This window comes from Pongo abelii, chromosome 17, assembly GCF_028885655.2.
Source record: "Pongo abelii isolate AG06213 chromosome 17, NHGRI_mPonAbe1-v2.0_pri, whole genome shotgun sequence".
NCBI classification, from domain to species: Eukaryota; Metazoa; Chordata; class Mammalia; order Primates; family Hominidae; genus Pongo; species Pongo abelii.
In genome coordinates, this window is record NC_072002.2 from 78,944,688 (window position 1) to 78,968,694 (window position 24,007).

Genomic DNA, 24,007 nt, shown 5'->3' on the forward strand with positions numbered 1-24,007 from the left:
GAGTGTCTGGCAAACTTCATCCCAGGGATGTATATGGAGAAGGAGTGCTCTCTCCTAACACAAGAACCAATGATGTATACTTTCTAGAAATTTAAGTGGATTGGTAGTTTGTATGTTTTTAGCCCTTGGTTGATTACTTTAACATGCATTTTCATATTTGATTTTCACAAAAATCTTATAAAAGGCATATTTGCTATTTCTCCATTTTATAGCTGAGTAAACTAAGGGTTTATCAAGTTAAGTGACTAGAGATTTGAACCTAGGCCTTCTCACATACTAAGTCATTCTCGTTTCACTAAAGCAAGCTATTCTCTACATCTTGAGAAGGTCTTATCCTTCCAAGCATCACCTCATGGTATAGTCTTTCCAATATGCTCTGGGTCTATCTGTACCACTTTCTAAATTTTACCCAGAGTGTTTCCTAGAAAACTGTAAGGATACAAAGAAAATTGTTAGACCACAAATACATACATTTTTTTCACATAAATGAAGGCCTAAATAAAATTTGATATTGAATTTTTCTTCATCTGTTTTTCTCTGAATCGGAAGCTTAACTTCATGGCAATTTCATGTTGAGCAACTCCAATCAGATTGCTTGCTTTCCGAGGCCTGTCCTGATTACTGTTAGTACAGTGACAGGGAATCCTGGATCTTCCAAAAAAAAAGTAGGAGACCAAAGGTTAGTCTTGAATAGTTGTTCCCAAATTTTGTTGCACATTAGAATCCAGACCTTTAGGATCTGAGCCTCTACATATATATTGGGGGATGCTGATCAAAGGCATTTAATTTAGGAAAGATCTAAGGGCCTGGGAACCAAAGTCCACCAGAGCCAGAGAACTGTAAGAGTTTGTTGGATGAGGTCACAGTTTTCCTAGAAAGCACTCATCTGATTTTTTAAAAGACTATTTATTTTAGAGCAGTTTTAGATTCATATCAAAATTAAGAGGAAGGTACAGCTCATCTGATTTTAATGTGCTTGAATCTGTCCCCCGTCTCTTCTGAGGTGGCTAGAGCGGACCAGACGTAAAGGTGATCCGAAACCATTCTCCCTAGCTCCCTAGAAGTTTATGTTCTTGAATGGATCTGCAGAGACTTACTTATGAATCACTGGTACAGCACTGTGTTCATAGAACCTGAGAATTAACTACTGAAGGAACCAATAAGATGTTTTTTGCTAAAATGCTGATGAAACTGGTGCAATTGTCCCATAGAACTGATGTTTATGGTTTTTTTTGAATAAATATAGAAATTGACCTTCCTAGTCATGAAACTTAAGAAAGTGACATTTCTCTCTTATCTGAGTTAGTTTCTTAGGAAACCAACCCTCAGGCTTTTCAGATAGTATCAAGGAGCTGAAACTCACCAGATCACCGCATCTAGACAATGGGATGCCAGACCCTTCACCCATCATGGTGGCCTAACTGACCACCTGTGTCTTGTTGACCAACTCCTCTTGCTTATCCCTCCCTGATTCCTATTTTCTCACATATAGTTACATTTCTTCTCTACTACATAATCCCCTGATTTTAGTCCATCAGGGAGGTGGATTTGAGACTAATCTCTCATCAACTAGGCTGCAGCACCTGATTAATGCCTTCTTACCTGTCAATACTTGTGTCTCAGTGATTGGCTTTTCATGTGGTGAGTAGCAAACCTAGTCTGAAACTCTGGCATTTCGGTGACACTAATGATGAAAATAATGAAAATAAATTATTATTTAGAAGAACAAGAAAGTTAAGCAAATGTTTAATAGGAGAATACTAAAACTGCAACATTCTATTGAGAGATATCAAAGAAGACAAATAAATGGAGAGTGAACTCTACTTCGGAAAGAAAAGATGAAAAATTTTAAAAGTGTTTTGCCACTTCCCTGCATGAGACCTTTCAATGGATTATGCTTACATTCAAAAAGAAAATCCAAAGTCCCTGCTGTTTATCCAAAGGTGCTTCACAGTATGACCTCTGATCTCTCCCTAACTTGTCATCTTCTCTGTTTTCAAAGAAACAGAAAACGTCATCCAGCTTAGTGATCTCCTTTCCTCTTCTCTTTGACAACCATGTGTCTTTCTTCTTTGCTTCCTTCAGGTCTCTGGTTGTAACCTTTTGAAAGGTTCTTCCTGCATGCTGTACAAACAAAAGTAATCCACATTATTGCAGTAGAGAAAGAGTTTAAACTTGATCAAATGATTCAAAATTCATACATACCTAAATTTAGAATATGCATACTTTAAAAAACAAATTCTACTTGCAGGCAGTGATTTTAAAAATAATTGAATAAATGTTCATTTATCTATACCAGGATTTTATCATGGAATTACTCATAAAGCAGAAACTAGGAAATAATTTTAAGTACATTAATTGGAGCTAGGTTTATAATTTATGGTGTATAAAATTGAAAGATAATCTCTGATAGAAACAATACAATGATAAGTGAAAGATGTTATCAAACAATATGTAGTGCAAAATTATTTAAAATATATAATTGTATATTTACACGTATGTAAAACATGTCTGTAAGGCTATATATGAAGATATTAACAATATTTTTTATTGGTAAGTCTAGAATCACCTTCACTTATTTTAAATCTTTTTCTTTTCTGTCATAACCATGAATTATTCATAAAAGAAAAAGAAAATTATTTTTAGTTTTTAAAAACAAAAAACAGTATCTAGTCCAATTTTTTTATTGTACAGATAAAAGAAATTGGTCTCAAGATACAAATTATCTATGTGTGTCTGTGTGTTTAAGTATTGAAAATAGGGATAAACATATTTATCCAATATAATCCATCTGGAAAAGAAGAGCAGGCTTGGTTTTAGTGAAAAGTTGTGAGTTGTTTTATTTTTTCCTGAACCAAATAGCTATTTTTTATAAACTTCAAGCTTAGCTGTCACATTGCCTTTTGGCAAGACACTTGATTTGAAGGTAGATGTACTCTGCAAATAGAGCATATCTATCACAGACTACTAATGTGGCAAAATGAAATCACACAAGTAATCTCTTTAGATGGATTCCAGTGAATCTTCTTGCTCATTTCAATCCAAATCAAATCTATATTAAAATATTAATGCAAGGATTAAACTATATAAGTAGCAGGTCAGACTGGAGGAAGATTAAAGGGAATACAAGAATCAATCCTCAGGCATCAAGTTGTAACTTCAGGGTATGAGCTCATAAGATATAGCTATTTGCATAAACCAAAGTCACAAAGGAAAAATGTTCTCAAAAGATACCAACATTAGTAATTCCCTGGGTTTATGTGCTGCACATAAAAATAACTATTTATTGTTAAATGGCTTTTGTTTAACATACTTGTTTGATTTCATTTCTTGATTATTTCGGGTATTCATATAAATATTGGATTAAAAGAATTTGTGTAGTTAAGTACTTAAGAAGTTGAATTTTGAAAAGCCCAAGCTGTGAAAATATTATGTGAGATGATGTGAACAATTTAAAAAAACATCTGGGGCGACAGCTAGCCCATATAATGCCCTTGTACACAGTGGAGAAAGCTGCATCCTCCAGGTGGACATGACCACATGGTTTGGCAAGCCTGTTCTCTGGGCAAGTTGGGGAAAAAACCCAAAAACAAACAAATGAAAAAACAGCATGGCTATGATGAAGGAGGAGGGAAAAGGGGCCTCTTTTAATCTTGGTCCTGAGGTTTTAAGAGGAATATGTCTGTGAGTAGTGAAACTGCCTTTGCAAAAATTAAAATGGTGAGAAAATTATGACAGTGAAAGAGATCTCACCTAACTGACTCCATCTTGCTTCTCATCTCCAAGCTGCCTTTGTTCATTTCTGAGACTAGGCCAAACTAACTTTGGGAGAAATTTAGTTTATACTTTAACTTTGAAACAAATGTGATAAAAGCCCTTTCCTGAAACAAAACCCCTTTTTGCCTGGGGACCAGATTGCCTTTGTAAGACTAACAAATTGGCCACAAGATTAGAAATTATGGTTTAGGAGTCATACAGCCAAAGGTCTCAAGATAAAACTTCTCCAATTGCTCCTAGGGATAACATCACTATTGTAAAACCTAAGATTGGGGCTCGAGACATTTTCTTCAGATCCTGCCATTCTGATGTACCAGATGGCACCACCTAGACTGGTAATCTGGCCCAATCAGGAACAGAAGCCAACAGAACAGGGACAGAAGACAACAGAAAGAACCCACCAAAAGCCCCAGTGATTTCATCCATGGCCCAACCAATCAGCACTCCCCACTCCTGCCAAATTATCCTTAAAAAACCTCAGTCTCCACATTTTCAGGGGGAGACTGGTTTGAGTGACAAAACTCCACTTTCTCATTCAGCTGGCTCTGCGTGAAATACATTCTTTCTCTGTTGCAATTCCCTTGTCTAGATAAATAGGCTGTATCTGGGCAGTGGGCAAGGAGAATCCTTTGGGCAGCTACAGTGGCAGAGACAGAAATGGATTGCACAAAGCTTAACCAGGAATTCACATCACTGGCTTGCTGACAGTGTGAATTCTGTATCTATCCTCAGGCTATCCCCCTTTCCAGTCTTGTTCCCTCTTTCACCCCCACACTAACTCTATTATCTTGTTTCTTTAATGCTCTGTTTTATTAGTTTCTCAACACAGTTTTAGAACTTTCTGTTCTCTTTCTAAATGCTGATTATTTTACATTTATTTTCTGTTTCCATTTCAGTTAACTTCACCTGTTCATTCTTTAGGCTTCTTACTTCTCTTTTCTTTCATTTTAATCTTTCTTCTTTTAAAATTCTTGTTTTTAAAATATTTGAAAAAAATTCCATTTTAACTCCACATAAAACAGTTAGAACTTTCTAATTCATGCTTGATTTGATTCTTAAAGTTTAACTTTTTAATATTATTGGGTTTTTAAATTGTATTAAAAATTTTATTCCATTACATTTTCCCTTACCTTGTACTTAAACTTATCTTTAGTCTCTTTAGCCATTCACCTTCCCTTTATCATCCTAATTTAATTTTCTTTTTTTCTTTTTTACTCCCCTCCCTTTTAATAAATATTTTTAAAGTGACCTTTAGAATGTTTAGCCAAAGAAGTGGTAAAAATGCAGACATTCCTCACCCCAGACAGGAGCTATGGAGGAGCTCTCCCGCCACTGTCTTTACAGCTTCCCCTTGCTTTCCCCTAATGGATTTCCTGGTCCACTTAAGGCTGGCTCTTCAAAAACCTCACCGTGATACCCCATTGTTCCCACTGACTATAATTCTATTAGTGTGCCTGACACTTCTGATTTCCGGGAATAGTGTTTCTTCCTAAGTTCTCATACCGTGTGGTCTTTACCTAGGCAATATGCATTTAAAATCTGTAGTCTTCAATACACTGTACGTGCTATTAACTTTGAGACAAACAGCCAAGAGAAAAAGTATGTGACAGCACTAATAATCACACCAGAAACTTTATGTACTAGCCCTGTCTGGCAAGTCTTGCCCTTGGTAAAGAACCAAGTGGTGCTGACCTGCACATGCGAGCTCAGAAAAGGAGCACGGGCCCCTTCTAATGCCCTTATCTCCAAGTTACTGTCATTTCTCTTCTAGTAGAGCATAAGTGGATCCTAATTTTTAGCACCTCTTAGAGCTCTTCCTAAATTCCTGGTTCTCATTATAATGCTTAAAGGGAATCTATTTAGAGCAGCTTTTTAAAAGTGACAATTATAAACCTGCTTTATGGTAACCTTGATTTGTTAGGATTTGTATTTAGCAATTTGAATCTGACTTGAATGTCATTACCTAAGAAGAAAAGCCCATTTTCTTAGACATGCACTTTGTTCCCCAGGGAAAGTTCCTGTAGGGAGGATCCCCATGCTGGGCTTCTCTTACCTCCAAAGAAACGGGAATCTGGGGTGGCCAGAGTCCCTGAAGCTCCATGGTTTGCATGCAGGCTGTTAGTGGAAGCACCCACAAAAAACACACTCTCTTCGCAGATGTCTTGTGTTCTCACACCTTGAAGCTAGTTCCCTTTTCTCTTAATCTGCCTGGCAGTGTCTCATATGCAGTGATCCAAGAAAGGCAATTTCTACATTTAAATAGCTGACTGAATTTTCTTGTCTCTTTTCTCATGTATATGGCATATAGTATCAACTCAGTTTTAAGCTTCCTGAGAACAGGGGTGATGTTTTTTTTATCCTTTCTATCCCCATAAGAATCCAATTCATTAAGCTGTATGTAGTGAGTACATAAAATGTAGGCCTCATACCTTGGTGATGAAATAGTCTGTGCAACAAACCCCCATGACACAAGTTTACCTAGGTAACAAACCGCACATATACCCCTGAACTTGAAATAAAAGTTAAAAAAGTTAAAAAACAATGTTGCTGACCTCTTTTCTTTAGCCTTCATATTTTTAGATATTTTGCTCCATATTATAAAAGTCAGTGAATAGTATCATTTGAGTATTTTTCATGGTTTATCAACAAATCTTTGCTCTGCAATAAACAACCACAAAATGTCAGTGGCATACTACAGTAAACATGCATTTCTCGTGCATCTGCAGGGTTCGTCCATCCAAACTGGGCTTGCCTGGAGGGCTCTGCTCATTTTGGCTGTGCTCACTTAGGCAGCTGAGGCTTAGATGGTCTAGGCTAAACTTGGCTGATGAAACTCAACCCCATATATCTTTCATCTGATAGAAGCCAGCCTTCTCCTGATGCTTGTAGATGTGCAAGAGAATAATCCCCAAGCACTACTCTTCAAAGCTTCATCTCTCTTAGCATCATGACCATCAAAGCAGTATGTGGCTGAGCAGTTGTTTGGAAAAGAGTATGAGAACAGGGAGGTGTGAGGAATCAGTGCCAAACGATGTCATCAACCACACATAGTGTAGAATATAAGTGACTAGTGCTCTGCGAAAAAATTGTGGATGTGCATTCAAGGAGAGTTGACTGTGATCACATAATGCCTTCTAATATTGTGCCCACTGACAACAACTTCACTGACCCTTGGTTAGACTGACTCTTGGTTAGACTGACTCCTTAAGCTTCCCCAATCAAGAAAGCCCCTTTCATCCCTTTCATTACATTGCTTATTCATTAAGCCAAACACATACAGATTGCATTTCCTATTCTTATTCCTATTCTTATGTACCTGCTTGAATCCTACTCATTCTTCTTTCTTCAAGGCACAGATCGAGACCTATTTTCCATAGGAAGTCTGCTTTGAACTTCATGCTAAAATGTTTTCATGGATTTGTTAATGTCCCACTTCCCTTTGGATCTCCAGCATACTATTTACATATAAACTGTATGTTGTGTTACTCTAATCTCTATGTATTTGTCACTTTTTTTTTTTTTTGAGACTGAGTCTCACTCTGTTGCCCAGGCTGGAGTGCAGTGGCGCAATCTCATCTCACTGCAACCTCTGCCTCCCGGGTTCAAGAGATTCTCCTGCCTCAGCCTCCCAAGTAGCTGGGACTACAGGCGCACAACTATGCCCAGCTAATTTTTGTATTTTTAGTAGAGACGGGGTTTCGCTATGTTGGCCAGGCTGGTTTCGAACTCCTGACCTCAAGTGATCCACCCGCCTCTGCCTCCCAAAGTGCTGGGATTACAGGTGTGAGCCACCACGCCCAGTTGTATGTGTCATTTTTATCTACCCAGACAGCATGCAGGCTCATAAAAGAAGACATGGGGACAACTCTAGCTTTAAAGACTAGAAATTTGACTTTTGGTGCTGACTCTGCCATTAGCTAATGAGGAAGCTGTTTTAATCTATAAATGGGAATTGCCTTTCTTAAACTGAGGGGGATAAGAAGGCCCTCCACTGTGTATCTTACATTTCTTTGCAGTTGTCTATAGCATTTCGTTTAGCATACTGTTACACACAGAATATGTTCTTAATATATGCTTTTTGTTGATTGGTAAAATGTGGAATGAGATTTATAAACTCGAATCCTATAATGCACACAAAGTTAGGATTGAATAAAGTGTAGAAAGTTTGCCTATGGGGAAGACTGAGCTGGCCCAAAAATGTTCTAGTTAGTTCAGTGATATTTTTATTACTAATAATCACTTAAAGTCATAATAAATGTAGCCATTCCTCTCATAGGCTTGATTGTAATCCATTAAGCTTTGAAGTGCATAAAGATGCTATTGCATTTTTGCCAACAGATTTATGTTAAGTTGGTAAAAAAAATGGATATTCTAGATCAAAATATATGTCATATCAAAATCTGACCACAGTGGGGGACACTACAAAGTTACAGGAAAAACAATATGGATAATTAGATAATGTGGATAGGAACACTGTCATATTTTCCAGAAATTGAAAAAACAAATAGAGAATTTCTTGATGGTTATAGCTTTGGAAATTTCTAAGGTTGCTTGAAAGGGTAACAATAGCTGCTCATTTGACCTTTGATTCACTAAAGCTACCCATCAGGACTGGGAAAGTTTACATTCTGTTGTCTGTCCTCTATTGAGAGTGTGCATCTTTCTTTCAACTATGCACTTTAGCAAGCTAAATATTATCATTGCATGTCAAAGAAGATTGGTGGGGCTTGTTTCAGGATGGAAGAGTCTCATTCCAAACTATTGTTGCTTGGATTTTCCCCTTGCTCTGTTAGCAGGCTACACACCATTTTTGATTGTTTAGGCCCATGTGATGTGTGCAGCAAATGAGAGGTGACTTCTTATCTATAAGCAGAAGCTGCCTGACAAACAGCAGGGATGAATAATTTATAAGGTAGCAGTATGGCAAGTGGCATTTCACACTTCCTTCCATGTAAAATGTCACATGAATTCCAAACAGGCTAAACAGTTTAGTAGGAAACAGAAACCTAATATTGCTAGCAAGAGAAGGGAAAGAGAGGGTCTATAATGTGGCAATTATGATATTACTCAAAAAGAATTCTGATCCAAATATTGTTCTCCATTGATTAAATGTGAAAGCAAATTACAGTTTCTCAAATCAATATTAGGAAATAATTATTATACACATGGAAATAGCATCCGTAAGGCAAATACGCTTGGGTTTTATTCCACTCAATTTCAGTCAACTTACAGTAAATGAATCCTGAAAAACTGTATTTTTCATTTTCTAATCATGCAGTTAGCCCTCCATTAAAAGAGAGCTAAAAAATGGGGTTTGATAGATTATTATGCATCATATTGCATAGTTAACATTAGTCCACTTAATCAGAAAATCCAAACAAATTGCTTCTCTGAATTCGAATCATCAAGCCATTAGCAGCTCTTTATTACTAAAGATGGTTAGTAAAATTAAACTGAAACCATAGAAACTCAAACTTGAAAGTAAGATTGCATTTTTATTCCATTTGATAATTAATATTTAGTAAGTTTATATTTTGGAAAGCTAAAAATTTAGAGTTACCTTATTGAATTCTTGACATTGTTACTTAATCTTGCTTATAGTGATATAACATTTTTGAAATATATTTTAAAAACTTAGATTCCTCAAAGAAATCTGTTAAATACCTTTATATATGAAATATATAGGGAACACTCTGGGGTATAGAAAAATATACTATTGCTTTTGTCTTTAAGGACCTATCTCTTGATCTGGGTGGAGGCAGGTCACTGATGAATACATAAAAGAATTAGAGACAAGGAAATGAGTTATTGTCTGGTGCTAACCATTGCTCAATAGAAATTCAGAGACAAGCAGCCAGGCGTGGTGGCTCACACCTGTAATCCCAGCACTTTGGGATGCTGAGGCGGGTGGATCACGAGGTCAGGAGATTGAGACCATCCTGGCTAACACAGTGAAACCCCGTCCCTACCAAAAAAAAAAAAAAAAAAAAAAATTAGCCAGTCGTGGTGGCAGGCACCTATATTCCCAGCTACTTGGGAGGCTGAGGTGAGAGAATGGCGTGAACCCGGGAGGCAGAGCTTGCAGTGAGCCGAGATCACACCACTGTACTCCAGCCTGGGCGACAGAGCGAGACTCCATATCAGAAAAAAAAAAAAAAGAAAGAAATTCAGAGAGAAGCAAGATCAGACAGCACAGGAACAGTCATGGAAGACTTGCTAAATAACCAGAAATTTGTGATTTTTCTCAACTCTTTCTTTTCCCTCACCAGTTGACCAATAATTTCAGATGACCTTGCTGGCCAAATAATTCTTCTGTTTCCATCTCCTTATTTCTTCTCCCACCATCCTGAAATATGGAAGTACAGTTCTAAAGAGTGTCCCTGAAACTGATCAGGAATTCTTCATGCATCTCAGTGCTCTTGCTTGGGCAGTCTTCCTAAATATTTCCCACGTGTACAAAGAGCACCTCCCAATCTAGCTCTTTAGTGCAATGCACAAACTCCTTCTTGAGGGGTGCCTGCCTTGTCCATGTTCACAGAGTCAGTAAGTGGTAGAATCAGGACTCATGTCCATGTGGTTTGCTTCCAAAGCATATGTGTTTGTCCAAAATACCATATTGTAATCATACATGGATTTGTCTGCCTCCCATGAGCCTGTAAGTTCCTTGAGGACAACTGGACTGTGTCTTATTCGTTTTCTATCTTCAGTGTCATGCCCTCCTAAGATACTCAAAAACTACATGTTACATAATTTTTGGAAAACTTGCATTTTGAAGATTGCAATGGTGGAAGACCTCACCAGGAGAACAGAGCCTGTGCCAGGTATAATGAGAGGTGATATTTAATAGGGAGGATTAGCTGCAGAAGTCTTGAAAAAGCTAAACAGATTAAAAAAAAAAAGGGACAGGAAGGTGACCAAAAGTCAGCATCAACAGAAAACAGGACCAACCTTAGGGCTGGGGCACAAGGGGAATATGGGGTTACCAGAGCCAAGGAGACAGAGCTACCTGTGGTGAGCTATGATCACAGAAGGATAGACTGTCAGGAAGAAGCAGGAGAAATGAAGATACAGGTAATTCCAGAGATAGAGACTGATATGGTTTGATTCTGTGTCCCCACTCAAATCTCATCTTGAATCGTAATCTGAATTGTAATCCCCAGAGGTAGAGAGAGGGACCTGGTGGGAGGTGATTGGATCATGGGGGCGGTTTTCCCCATGCTGTTCTAATGATAGTGGGTAAGTCTCATTAGATCAGATGGTTTTACAAAGGGCAGTTTCCCATGCTTACTCCTCTCTGTATGCTGCCACCTTGTGAAGAAGGTGCTTGCTTCTACTTTGCCTTCTGCCATGATCGTAAGTTTCCTGAGGCCTCCCCAGCCATGCTGAACTGTGAGTCAATTAAGCCTCTTTCCTATATAAACTATCCAGTCTCAGGTAGTATATAGCAGTGTGAAAACGGACTAATACAGAGACAGTGCAAACACACATGCTGATTTTTTCTTTCTTCCACTGTTCTCTAGGCTCTCTGTTGGCTAAACCCAAGGGAAAGCCACTTGTCAAGGTAGCCTGAGAAATGTCATTTGCAGAAGTAAGGAGTGGGGAAAAGGCAGGAAATGAATTGTCCTGGATTGTGCCTGTATTAGTCCATTTTCACATTGCTGATAAAGACATACCCAAGACTGAGTGATTTACAAAAGAAAGAGAGGTTTAGTGCACTTACAGTTCCACGTGGCTGGGGAGGCCTCACAATTATGATAGAAGGCAAGGAAGAGCAAGTTGCATCTTATATGGATGGCAGCAGGGAAAAAGGGAGAGCTTGTGCAGGGAAACTCCACCTTATAAAACCATCAGATCCCATGAGACTTATTCAGTATCACAAGAACAGCATGGGAAAGACCTGCCCTCATGATTCAATTACCTCCCACCAGGTCCCTCTTACAACCTGTGGTAATTCAAGATGAGATTTGGGTGGGGACACAGCCAAACCATATCAGTGCCTGTTTCCAGACAGGCACACAATAGGCAGAGGGGAAAATACTTAAGGGGCAAATAGTGGGCTCAAAGACATGGATGGAAATGTGCATTTGGGAGAATAGAGGCATATGTTTCAATAGGCAGGGAGAGGCCAATTTTGGAGCTATCTTTAAACCTAGGTGGAAAAGTTTATAGGCAATATCACTAAGTGTTTGGAAACAGAAAGCATTAAGTGAGCTTTTTAGTAGAATATGAAAATATCATGGATACAATAGACACTAGAGGCAAATTAGAATAGTTGCCAAGCACAGAATAAAATTCTAAGAATCAAATAATAGAAAGTTGTGATATAATCTCTCACAACCTCATTCTTCTAAAGAGGCATTTTCTGAACTTACTTGATAATAAAATTCTCCTGGTGCTCCTGTTAAGCATGCAGACACACACCTACAATATCAGTCCTCCAGAAAAGAGTTTCTGTAATCTGTGCTACTATCAATAGTGCTAATGGTGATTTTTATGATCAGGCAAATTGAGGAAATGTTACCCAAAAGAGTTTATGTGAGAAAAATACCTGCTTTTTTCAATTGATTAGTATGTGCCACTAGCGATCACTTGCAGGACTTGGTGCAGAATGAAAATGTGGGGCCCCTTGCTCAAGTATTCAGAAAGTGATGTGATAATGGTACTGAAATATGAAGCTTCTTCCTTTCCTCTGCAGTCTCTCTTCATGTGTCATGGTATTTTTTATTTGCTTTTTGATGTTATAAGTAAAAAAATAAAAATGTAAATTACCTGCCTGAATTGTATCATTCATCCTTATATTGTACAATGCCAGTTTTAAATGCAAATATTAGAGCATTTAACTTGTGCGTGGAATCACTGACATGACACTGTTTATGTTTCATAGCTTACACATGTGTATGTATTTCTTTCTTACCAGACCAGTGGAAGTGCTGCACAAAACTAACTCAACTGTCTTTAATTCACTTCTTGATTAGCATTTACCAACACTTTCTGCCATTGACTTCCTTATGAATAAGGCAGGACTGACAAGAAAAGGAAGTATGTGCTGCCCTGTCTTTCCCTTTTCTACTATGTGGTCATTGCCAACTAAGTGGGTGACTAATACAGGGAAATAAATGAGTGACAAATAACATGCTAGTGTTCTCTGGTTTTTCCTGTTTCTTAGAACAGCATTGCCTCTTTCTGGATTGAAAGCAAGTTCTGGTTCAAATAGAAGGTGCGACCTCTCTGGGCTGTCTGTCCCCTGTTTACTGATAGACATAATATATGCTTTCCTTATCTTTCCTTTGGATCTCTCTAAACTCCCAAACACCAAGTGTTCACCTGAGTTCTGTGCTCATGGAGCATTGCCCACCCAGTATGCAAATGGGGCAGCAAGGGTCTCTCTCTGCTCACATGGATGATGCTCCATTGTTTCGTTGGACTTCGTGTGTGAAACACAAGTTCAAAGATAATCATTATTTAAAATTTCAGGAGGAGTACAGCAGAATTTCAGATCAAGTGTGGGCCCTTCTGTGTGATGGCACAGGTCCCATGTCCATAAAGCTATCCTTGTGCCAGGGAGTTATTATCCTCATTTTGCAAATCAGGAAGCTGAGGTTTAGAGAGGTCAAGTCATGTCCAAGGCCACTCATCTGGAAAGTGACAGACCTGGGGTTTGAATCAGACCATTGGTCTGCAAAGCTCATGTGCTAACATAAAATCTACTTCTTCATTTCACCACACTTGGCCCCCCTGTTTCTATATTTAGACTTATCTGAAAGCAGATGACATAGTTGTGAATAGTTTGGTTCAGTGATTAGTCATTCATAATCAATATGTGATTAATTTCCAAGTCCTGTTAAGGATGTAAACACACACCTACACAGTTTTCCAGAAAAAAAGCTTGCATAATCTGTGCTATATTGAAAGGGCTTTTAAAATTATTTAAGTAGAAACTATCTGCCCTGATAGTGGTATTTATTTATCTGGATCTCTTATTTCCACACAAAACCACTCCTATGCACTGGGTGCACTGAGGTATGAGAATAAAAATGGATTAGTTCATAAGGCACAATTTCTGCCCTTAGGAAACTTAAATATGTTCGAAAAACCAACATTTCCTTTAGGTTAATTTCACCTATGTCACCTCGTTTGGCTTTTCTCACGGGTTTTCTTTCTCCTCATTTCTCCTTGGTGCTTACTGGGTGCCTTTTCTAATTTCATGTTCTTTTCAACAGCAACTGCATGGCTGCTTTCATGACTTTGTCTCCCGCATATTGTTATGGTTTGTAAAACATTTGCTGACTAGGCCAGGCATGGTGGCTCACGCCTGTAATCCCAGCACTTTGGGAGGCTGAGGTGGGCAGATCACAAGGTCAGAAGATCGAGACCATCCTGGCCATCATGGCGAAACCATGTCTCTACTAAAAATACAAAAAATTAGCCTGGTGTGGTGGTGGGCGCTTGTAGTCCCAGCTACTCAGGAGGCTGAGGCAGGAGAATTGCTTGAACCCAGGAGGCGGAGGTTGCATTGAGCCGAGATCGCACCACTGCACTCTAGTCTGAGTGACAGAGCGAGACTCTGTCTCAAACAAACAAACAAACAAAAAACATTGCTGACTAATCTGATTCTTCAAATGAAGGAGGATGGGATGTTTTCCTTTCCCCTGGTCTTTGATGCCTCCAACAAAGGTGAGGTGTGAATGATACTGGGGTGGATCTTCACCAAGGGCCTAGTGAATTTTCTCCTCTCAAGTGAACTCTCTGTGGCTTGCGTACAGTGATTATGCCGAGAGCAAGACTTGTTCTCCCTATTTAAAGAGGGAAAGTCATTTACAATACTTAAGAAATGAGAAGCTGCTCAGAATACATTTCATTAAGGATGTACTTGGGATGATTTTGAGTTGGCTGTGGGGAAGCAGTAAACAGTCACAGCTCTTAACCACTCCTTCTGAACAAAATCTTCTTTAGGACAGAGAACATATCTCAAAGCACATTTAGTGTATTATCACACATCCAGTAAGCAATTCATTATAATGTTTTAAATGGCCGTGGAGGATAGCCCAAGGCACCAATGCTTTTGGAAAATATATTTTGCATATCTACTGAATGGCATCATAGCGAATCTATAAAAATATTAGCCTTAAAGGAATCATTCCACCCATACTTTACTCTTAGCAATTATGCCTGAAACCACTCCAGCGATGAGGACTTTTTAAAAATGTGTAAGTATCTAGAGATAATCAACAGGCTACTTTATTACAAAAAGTTCACAACTTCCGCACATGAATATACCTGACAGCCAGTTAGTTCACTTAGCTGCTCGGGTTAGCAGTTGCAGGCTAATCCTACCCTATTTTTGTTTTTATTTTATTTATTTTTTGAGATGGAGTCTTGCTCTGTCGCCAGGCTGGAGTACAGTGGTGCGATCTTGGCTCACTGCAAGCTCTACCTCCCGGGTTCAAGCAATTCTCCTGCCTCAGCCTCCCGAGTAGCTGGGATTACAGACGTGTACCACCAAGCACGGCTAATTTTTGTGTTTTTAGTAGAGATGGGGTTTCACCATGTTGGCCAGGTTGGTCTCGAATTCCTGACCTCAAATGATCCACCTGCCTCGGCCTCCCAAAGTGCTGGGATCACAGGCATGAGCCACTGCACCCAGCCAATCCTACCCTATTAATATGTGCTTATAGTCACAGGAGTTGTAGCCATGGGGAAAAGTGACTCATTTAATATATGTGTCATTAACTTCTGCTATAGGCAAGAGAGTTTTAAATGATGAGAGCTGGGAAGGGACTTCAGGATAGAGCATATGTTGACCTTGAGCAGCATAGCCACCCATCCCTGTTTACAAGATTTCTGGTACAGGAGATTTTCAGTTTCAAAACATGAGCGGTTCTAGGAAAACCAGGAGGCATTGGTCACCCCACCTTTACTTAAAGAACTTACAGTTTAATTGGAAAGAGGTGCACACAAAATATGAGAAATAGAAAAGTACTATCAATTGAGAAAAAAGGGGAAATAGTTTTCCGCTGAAGGGATTCTGGATTGGGGAATGCAAATCCCTTGCTATACCTGGGGTCTGTGGGAGAAGAGTTGAATGAATGGCATTTTGGTAAGATGAAACTTGATGGAGTCCAGGCATTTCGTTTGTCTCCTCCTAGATCTCCTGTGAAATGGCCAAAATGATGGCAGACTAAAAGAACGTTATTACTAAAACTAGGGTAAATAGTCAATCATCTGAGAGAAAGTGCAAATAATTTCTGCTGGAAGAGAGCAATTGGAGGACAATTGAAGGAAAACACTGAAGACTGTTTCACAAGGTCCCCTTCTGAGAAGATGATACAAACATGGCAATTAAGGAAAGCAAGTCCTGGCAGCGCCCCATGGATATTCCCTTATTTGGAGTGGTGAAGGGAGGGGTGAGGGTCGACTGTGGGCAGAGAGCACAACACCCTCAGAATCACTTCTGCTGCTGGAGAGTAAGAATCAGCCCAGGGCAGATCCTCCAGGATGTCTGGAGCTTCCCGCATGGCTGAACCAGGCAGAGAGCTGGTGGTGAGCCAGGTATCCCCCTAAGCAGTGAGCCTTCCCTTGGTAAAGCAGAATTTCTTCCTGGGCCAAGCTCACACCTGTAATCCCAGCACTTTGGGAGGCTGAGGGGGGCAGATTACCTGAAATCAGAAGTTTAAGACCACCCTGGGCAACATGGCAAAATCCCATCTCTACTAAAAATACAAAAATAAACCAGGTGTGTTGGCAGGTGCCTGTAATCCCAGCTACTTGGGAGGCTGAGGCAGGAGAATTGCTTGAACCCGGGAGGTGGAGCTTTCAGTGAGCTGCACTGTACTCCAGCCTAGGGGACAGAGCAAGACTTCATCTCAAAAAAATAAATAAATAAAAAATAAAATAAAATAAAATAATTTCTTTCTGGGCAAGCAGACTCCCAAGAAGCCTCAATCTGTGTACCTGTCATAGAGACCAGGACAAACAAATTTGGATACAGAAAACTGACCTCTGAGCCATACAGAGAAGAGATTGAACAGCGTTAGCCTTGACTGATCATGGTTATGATTCTTCCCCATTTCTGTTAGGCTGCTGACTTTACTAAAAGGGCAAAGCAATTTTAAATTAAAACAGCAAGGATGAAAAAAAAATACCCCTTTTGAGCTTAAAATTTGAGAGGCGATTTCTAACAGCAAGCAGATGGATAGTGAGGAGACACAAGGACAATCCTCCTACTCTATTTACAGGCAAGCATGAGGCTAGGAGAGACCTCTCCTCTCTCAAGGATGTGTAAATAGAAAACAATGAACAGGAGGCCTGTGAAAATATTTTGCAGCTCAAAATAAGGAGAGGGACATAGTACTCAAGATCCAGGAAAGGAGCTAGTTTTGAAGAGATTTATTACAGAAGGTAAATTATATTTGGGCAATACCTGCTTTATGATCTCACTAAAATATAAGACAAGAGGAGTTTTTTTTTTTTTTAATAGAAGAAGTGAAAGATGACATGGAATCCTATGAGACTGAGGTGAAACAGGAGCTATCTGAAAACTAAAAACACACCAAAAGGAATCTAAAAGAAGTGAAATAATTTAAGAAAATTAAAAATGCAATTTTGGAATTTACAACTGCATTTCATCATTAAAGCACAGAACCAACACTGCAGAATTTTTACTTACTGGCTAGAAAACTCACTTGAGGATCCTAACAGAACACAAAGAAAGTGGGTGGAGAAAAGAAACAGATCAGAGAGAAATAGCAGACAGAATACATTTGGAGTTTCAATATATACATAATCAATGTTTCTGAATAAAAGACTAAAACAAATGGAATTATTTGAAGATATGAAATAAGGAATTTTATGAGCTGAAGAAATACACAAGCTTCATATAAAAGAGATAAATGAGTATCTGGAAAAATTTATGAAACATGGGAAATGTTATGAAAAGAAACAAAAATTTCAATTTTCCCCATGAACATTTGGAATTTCAACAATAAATGGGAAAAATGCTAGAAGAATTCTCACAGAGTTCTGTAATAGTCCTGATAAAAAAAAAATGAATAAAACTTTCCTATATACTACTTAAAAGAGTTTATTAAGGATAGAGTTTATAGATAATATAAGATGACTCAAAAAGACTTAAGAAGCAAGTGCCTATATACATAAGAATCTTTATGCATAATAACATAAAACTTAATAAAGTGATATGAAGAAATGAAGATTTAGTCCTTACTCTTAGATATAAAGACTCAGGATTGTATTAACATCAATTTTTCCCAAATTTAATTCAATTCCAACAAAAATCTTAAAAATCTTAGAAATTTTTAAAAACTTGGCAAAATGGTTCTAAAATGTAAAATTATCAATGTCTGAAACAGCAAAAATATTTTGAAAAACAGGGATAATAAAAAGTGACTTAACTAGACTGTTAAAATGCTTAACATAGCTGACTAGATAGAGAAATCAATAAATGAAAATAGTAAAACCAGAAATAGGTACATACACAGAAGTTTATAGTGTATAATCCTGTTGGTATTAAAATCCATTGAATAAATATGAATTAGTTATTAAATGTTGAGAGTTAACTATCAGGAAAATATAATGCTATTTATATCTTTACAGTATACAACAAAGTTAATTCTAGATGAATTACAACACCAATGGGAACAAATATTTCTATTCAGGAATGTGGATTTGACTATATGACATATTAAAATCTTCTTTGTATTACAAACATAGTAAGGTAAAGAACACAATAATAAAATATTTAATGAACATATGAGGAACTACTGAAATTCCCAAGTAAATCTTGAACACTCTCTTAGAAAAAAGTTTAATGAACACAAAGTTAATTTATAAAGAAGTACAATAATAATAATAATGGCCAAAATAACTAGAGGAATAACATTTTTATATGGCTATAATAAAACTTTAATTTTTAAATAGCATTTTTAAAATTAATAAATTTGGTAAATATTTAAAATGCTAAGAATTCTGGAGGACATGGTGAGAACTCATGTACAGTCTACAGAATTGTAAGTTTGCATAATGCTTCTGGAAGGGACTTTATACAGCTATGTTAGTGTAATGATATTTCCATCATTATAACTGGATATAAGTATCTATATGTGATTATTTAAGAAAGTTGTAATATGTGTTTATCATAGAATATTATGCAGCCATGAAAGATGTATTTTTAAAGATGCTAATAGCTGAATTAATTGCTGTGAACTAAATCCATTTGTATATTTTCAAGATTTTCCGTATTTGATTTATATTATATACAATTATGTTATTTGTAAAAACCGAAGAGTCTGCCCCACCATGGTGATTCAATAACACAATATTTGCCACAAAAAGCAGCTTATAATTAGTACTCAAGACAATGGATTCTTATTGTCTTAGAAATACAACTTACTGTAACTTTGGAGGGAAACAATCACGTAAAACTTGTAATTGCTATGTTTTCAGTCCAAGGTTTGAGCACGAGGTGTCTTTTATATAATTTCAGATTTGCTTGTTCTTATTATTAAGACTTATGAAAGTTTTTAAAGTAGAATATATATAAAATAAAGAAAAAATATAAAGAACATTTTTAAAAAGAGCCTATAAAGAATTACTCCGCATGGTCAGAAGAGGGAGCTTCTAGATTGCAAAAAAAGTAAAATTTTAAGCACTCTATTATCAGAAGTAATATTATTTCAAGTCCTCGTATTGAATACTAATAAAAAAGTAGCCCAGAAACATTCCTTTATAATAATTTAAAAAACTTTTTGTTTCATGAAATATTGAACTTACCTTTATTCTTCATTGAGAGCATGTAGAATCTCACTCTAACCACTGTCTTCTGGTGCTTTGCACATTTGACCTTTGTAAGTGTGGCTGATAAACCAGAAGGCTGCTGACCAGTTTCCACCTCCTGCTCTCCCTTTTCATCTTTGCAGGTCGCAGAGATGGCTACTGAGATAAGGGACAAGAGAGTGGAGAGCAAGGTGGCAACAACTAACCAACAACAAAATTAAAGATTTATTACCTATTGTTGAATAAAGGTACAGAGGCAAAGTTCTCTGACCAACATTATTCATTAAAGATAATACTAGAAATATAAAAGTTGAAACTATCCATCTAATCTGAAGCCTTTTTCTATATCAATATTCAGATTTTAAAAACTAGTATTTCAGTTCCTAGTGCCTTCATAAGCGATTCATAAACCTGACCGTGTTCATAGGTATGGCAGAAAATGAAGACCCAGGAGTGAGTTCTGTTATTATAAAAATCATGGCAGTTAGACGTGTAACCTAGAGTGCAGAATGCAACAATAAGGAGGATAATTCTTTTTTAATTGGCATGGATCACACACCAGTTCCGCATTCAGTTAGTGGCTCTACATCTTGAAAGAGAAGTAGAAAATTTGAAGTGAGTTCATGACCTACTCATAAGTAACATTCTAATTTGGGAAACAAATTATGACAAACTCTATAAATAGGGTTAATTTTTTTCTTAGGTTTGTTACTTTAAAGAAAGAATTTGAAATGGTTACTCACCATGTATAATACACAGTATATGAAGGTTGATCATATCCAGGGGTGGGACAAGATGCTTTCCATCCTGCAAGTGAAAAAAGAAAATAAATTGTTATTTTCAGTGAATTCTGCAAAACACAACGAAAGTGAGTAACCCCAGGAGTGTAAAAGTCCCCCATTCTTCTGTGTGAATCAGTGCTCATCTAAAGCCTGGACCTGAACAGCCTTAGACGTGTCCTCTATTTGTACCCAGCCTGGTTTAGATGACCCTAAGCCTCTTTCTGAAGTTATGTGTGCTGTTGGCTTAAATTTAACAAAAATATTTGGTAGGGTCAAGGCACTAAGCCAAGTGACAAGGAGCATTGAAGTTTCATACAATGTAAGGAAGGAGAAAGACCTGAGGGAGAAAGAACCTCAGTCATCCCATGAATAGAAGGAAAGTGGGCTGTTTGAGCAGAGAGAATATAGAGGGATATTATTCAAATCAGTAAGAGGAGAAGATATCCCGCCTCTGTTCCACTGTTGACCTTCTCCTTCTTATCATCAACCATTCATTTACTTTTACTGTCTGAAGAGGTGCGAATATTGTAATTTAAAAAGCAGATATTCCTTATAATAGTATATTAAATGCTATGTACCTGGAAACATTACTTTTAATATTTTGTTAGTGTATTCTATGGTCCCTAAATATGGTCACATTTCATACATGTGTACTCGCTAAATTTGTGATTTTAAACATCTATTTAAAAGCCCTATTTATTAATCACTGATCTTGTGCCAAACATTGGGTGAGGTGGTGATGGGGGAAAAGATCAATGAGGCACAGTCGTAGAAACTCATAGCCTCACAGGGGAATCAGAGAGGTCAGCAGACGTTTCAAACCTGCTGAGAACCAAGTACAGGTTTCAGTGCTAACATGCAAGGTGCTGCTGAGGCAGGGTTGGACCCAGAGTTGGAAGAGGCACCGACAGTGATAGAGTTGGTCTTAAGCTTTGAAATGATCTCACTCCTGAAAATAAAAATCTTTTTTGCTAGCTGGTCACCTGAATTCATTTAATTTACCTTGTCTTTTTCCTGTAGTAGGATTTCACAGAGGATTTAACGTGTAATGGTAAGAACTCGGAACTGAGTGCAAACACTTGGTTTTGACCATCAGGGAGAATAAAAACCAGCCCCTTGGTTTTATTAGGTACTGGGATCCTCGTTTCTCATTGCAGTTGGTGGATTTTGTAATGTTTACATCCTTCAAGTTGTGAGTTGCCCTTTGCTGAATACTTGATATGTTCTACATGGCAAAGTCTGCCAGTCAAACGGCACAAAAAAAGTGTGTTCTGTGTTTCCTTGTTAACATACATACAGCTTTTCGGAACACAAATAAGTTCAAAGTTGTGCAAAGCTGTAAGATGTTCCGTGTTGCTCTGGGTATTAATATAAAGTGAAAGCTAGTTACAGTTTGCAACTGAACTAGTAGCAGTCTCTATTTATAATGCAACCCTACTTCGACATAGCACATATATTTTTAAAGAAAGACTTAATATCCAATTATTTTTACAAGAAAGCTGGCTGGCTAACTCCAAGAAGTTTAAGTTTTCAGTTAAATATTTTTTTTCTTCAGGGGAGATGGTTGTTATGACAGGATTCTTTTGCCTTATAGAAAGCCTCGTGTAACAGATAAAGTAATTAGCTGTAGACCAAAGAAGTTTGCTCTATGTGATTCTTTAACACCCCCTCAAAGCTACTCAAGCATGATATTTCATTTAATTAAATATACAAAAAGTCAATTGGAGCTCTCCGCTACATGAAACTTCTTGGAATTATGAAGAAAGAACGTCATAGGAGGGCTTGTGTGTTCACCACAACCTCAGGACTGTCCCGGTGCTGGGCCTTGCTTTTCCTCAAGGGGCTTCCCAGTACAACTTGAAGCAGTCAGGGCCAGGATTGTGAAATCAGTCCATCTTCTTCACTTGTTATTTGTGGAAGCCCAATTTACCCTACTTTTACCCACATCCCTAGGCAAGTGAGTGCAAATAACTGAAATGACTCATAAAGTCTTTGAATGAATTGATTTTCTCTTTTTACTTGAAATCAAAAATAAATGTTCTCTTTTTTCTCTGGCAAATTGCCTCCTATGCAGTTATAGCTGTGTATTTCTCCTGGGATTTACAGCATTTGAAAATCAGCACTTGAGAGACTCGTGCACCTGTGTGTCCATATATGGCTTCCTGTTTTGTCACATCAGGCAGTTGCCTGCTATGTTCAGATTCAGGGCTTTTTGAGTGGGAGAGCCATGAATGAATGTCCCATGGAAGGCTGCTGGTGAAGAGTGTCGTGACTGTTCTGTTTGCAATAGAGTGTGTTTGTATCCTCATTTATTTTATGGAGAAAACAGGGTGCTTCCTTTCCAGAGACCTTTCTAGGATTCCTCTGTGAAAACCTCCTGTGAAAATTCCAAATGGTTTGAAAGACCCTTGGACCCTCAGGAGCACAAAGCTGGACATCTTTGTGGATGACCTGAGCAACCCCATCTCTACTGTTGCAAAGTGCTGTTTATCTCCATTAGAATTTGAATCTCATGGTGGGTTTGTATTTGATAACCCCTTTTTATGATCACCTCAGTTCAGGACAGGGGATTGAGAAGTTGTATTTTCAGAATGAAATGAACCTGAGCAATAATCATTAACTTGGCATCGAGGAACAAGAATGTGACACCCACCTTAGGGTAAAGATAACAGTGCTCATATAGGAACAATGCCCTCTGTATTGGTTTCCTTGAGTTGATGTCACAGAGTTCCAGAAGCTGGGTGGCTTAAAACAGCAGAAAATTGAGTTGTTGAGAGGGGCATGCTCTGAGGGCTTTTGGGAAAAAATGTTGCTAGCTTCTGGTGGTTGCTGGCAATTTTTAGCTTTCTTTGGTTTGTAGCCACATCACTCCAATCCCTGCCCCCATTGTCACATGGTATTTTCTCTGTGTCTCTGTCTCTACATTGTCTTCCCTCTATGTATGTGTGTGTGTCCAAGTTTCCTTCTTATAAGGACACCAGTTATTGGATTATGTCCCACCCTAATCTATGATGACTTCATCTTAACAGGTTACATTTAATAAGACCTTTTTTAAATCAGGTCACATTCTGAAGCTCTGGGTGGAAAGCTTCTTCTGGAAGAAGTTTTTGGGGAACACTGTTTAACTCACTACATTTTTCTTTGGCATCTTCGTTTCCTTGTAGCAGACTCACAGAAAAGCAAAACCAAATTTACAGGATCAGTTACTCAAATGGAAATCCATCTTCAGTGTGATGTGACTGTACAGCCAGAGTTTTCCACATGGTAGGTTGTAGCCTACAAATGAATATGGCTGCTTGAATGTGGCTGACTCTTTTGGGCTACTACTTAAAATTTTTCCAGTCATATTTTTATAGTGCAAAATAGATTCCCCAGACATTTCCTGAAGTGCTCAGTGTAACTCCACACTAGAACATGTGCCTTCCCAAGTCCTGACAACTAAGTCAATTTCACAAACTGACAACATCATCCTGTGTTCTGATGCTCCCAGTGACCACTGTTCGTATCAGAAACATTTAAAATTTACCCTCACTTGTCCCATAAACATACACAAGCACAAAGCCCTCAGCAGTAACTGGGCAAAATGCTTTCATGAGAGAAGCCTAAAGGTCTGTCAGTTATTCTCCCTTTGCTGTGCTCATTCAGCATTGCTTCCCATG

General features: G+C 38.0%; 1 protein-coding gene across 1 annotated transcript; it reads right to left on the minus strand.

Moving 5' to 3' along the window:
* Positions 1-1,716: 1,716 nt before the first annotated feature.
* On the minus strand, positions 1,717-23,496 carry LOC100444197 (putative uncharacterized protein encoded by LINC00305). The gene is made up of 4 exons (XM_063716802.1): positions 23,479-23,496; positions 20,310-20,373; positions 19,564-19,767; positions 1,717-2,124 (listed from the first exon to the last, which is right to left on the minus strand). The coding sequence occupies exons 1-4, from the start codon at positions 23,494-23,496 to the stop codon at positions 2,024-2,026; spliced, it is 387 nt and encodes a 128-aa protein (XP_063572872.1). The 3' UTR covers positions 1,717-2,023.
* Between the last annotated feature and the right edge of the window lie 511 nt (positions 23,497-24,007).

Excerpts from the sequence above, each read along its gene's own strand:
- LOC100444197 (XM_063716802.1), bottom strand. Across the intron at positions 19,768-20,309 it reads TATACTGTGTATTATACATG|TTGTTGCCACCTTGCTCTCC; the intron begins GTGAGTAACCAT and ends GTTGTTGGTTAG. Across the intron at positions 2,125-19,563 it reads GCTCTCAATGAAGAATAAAG|CATGCAGGAAGAACCTTTCA; the intron begins GTAAGTTCAATA and ends TTGTTTGTACAG.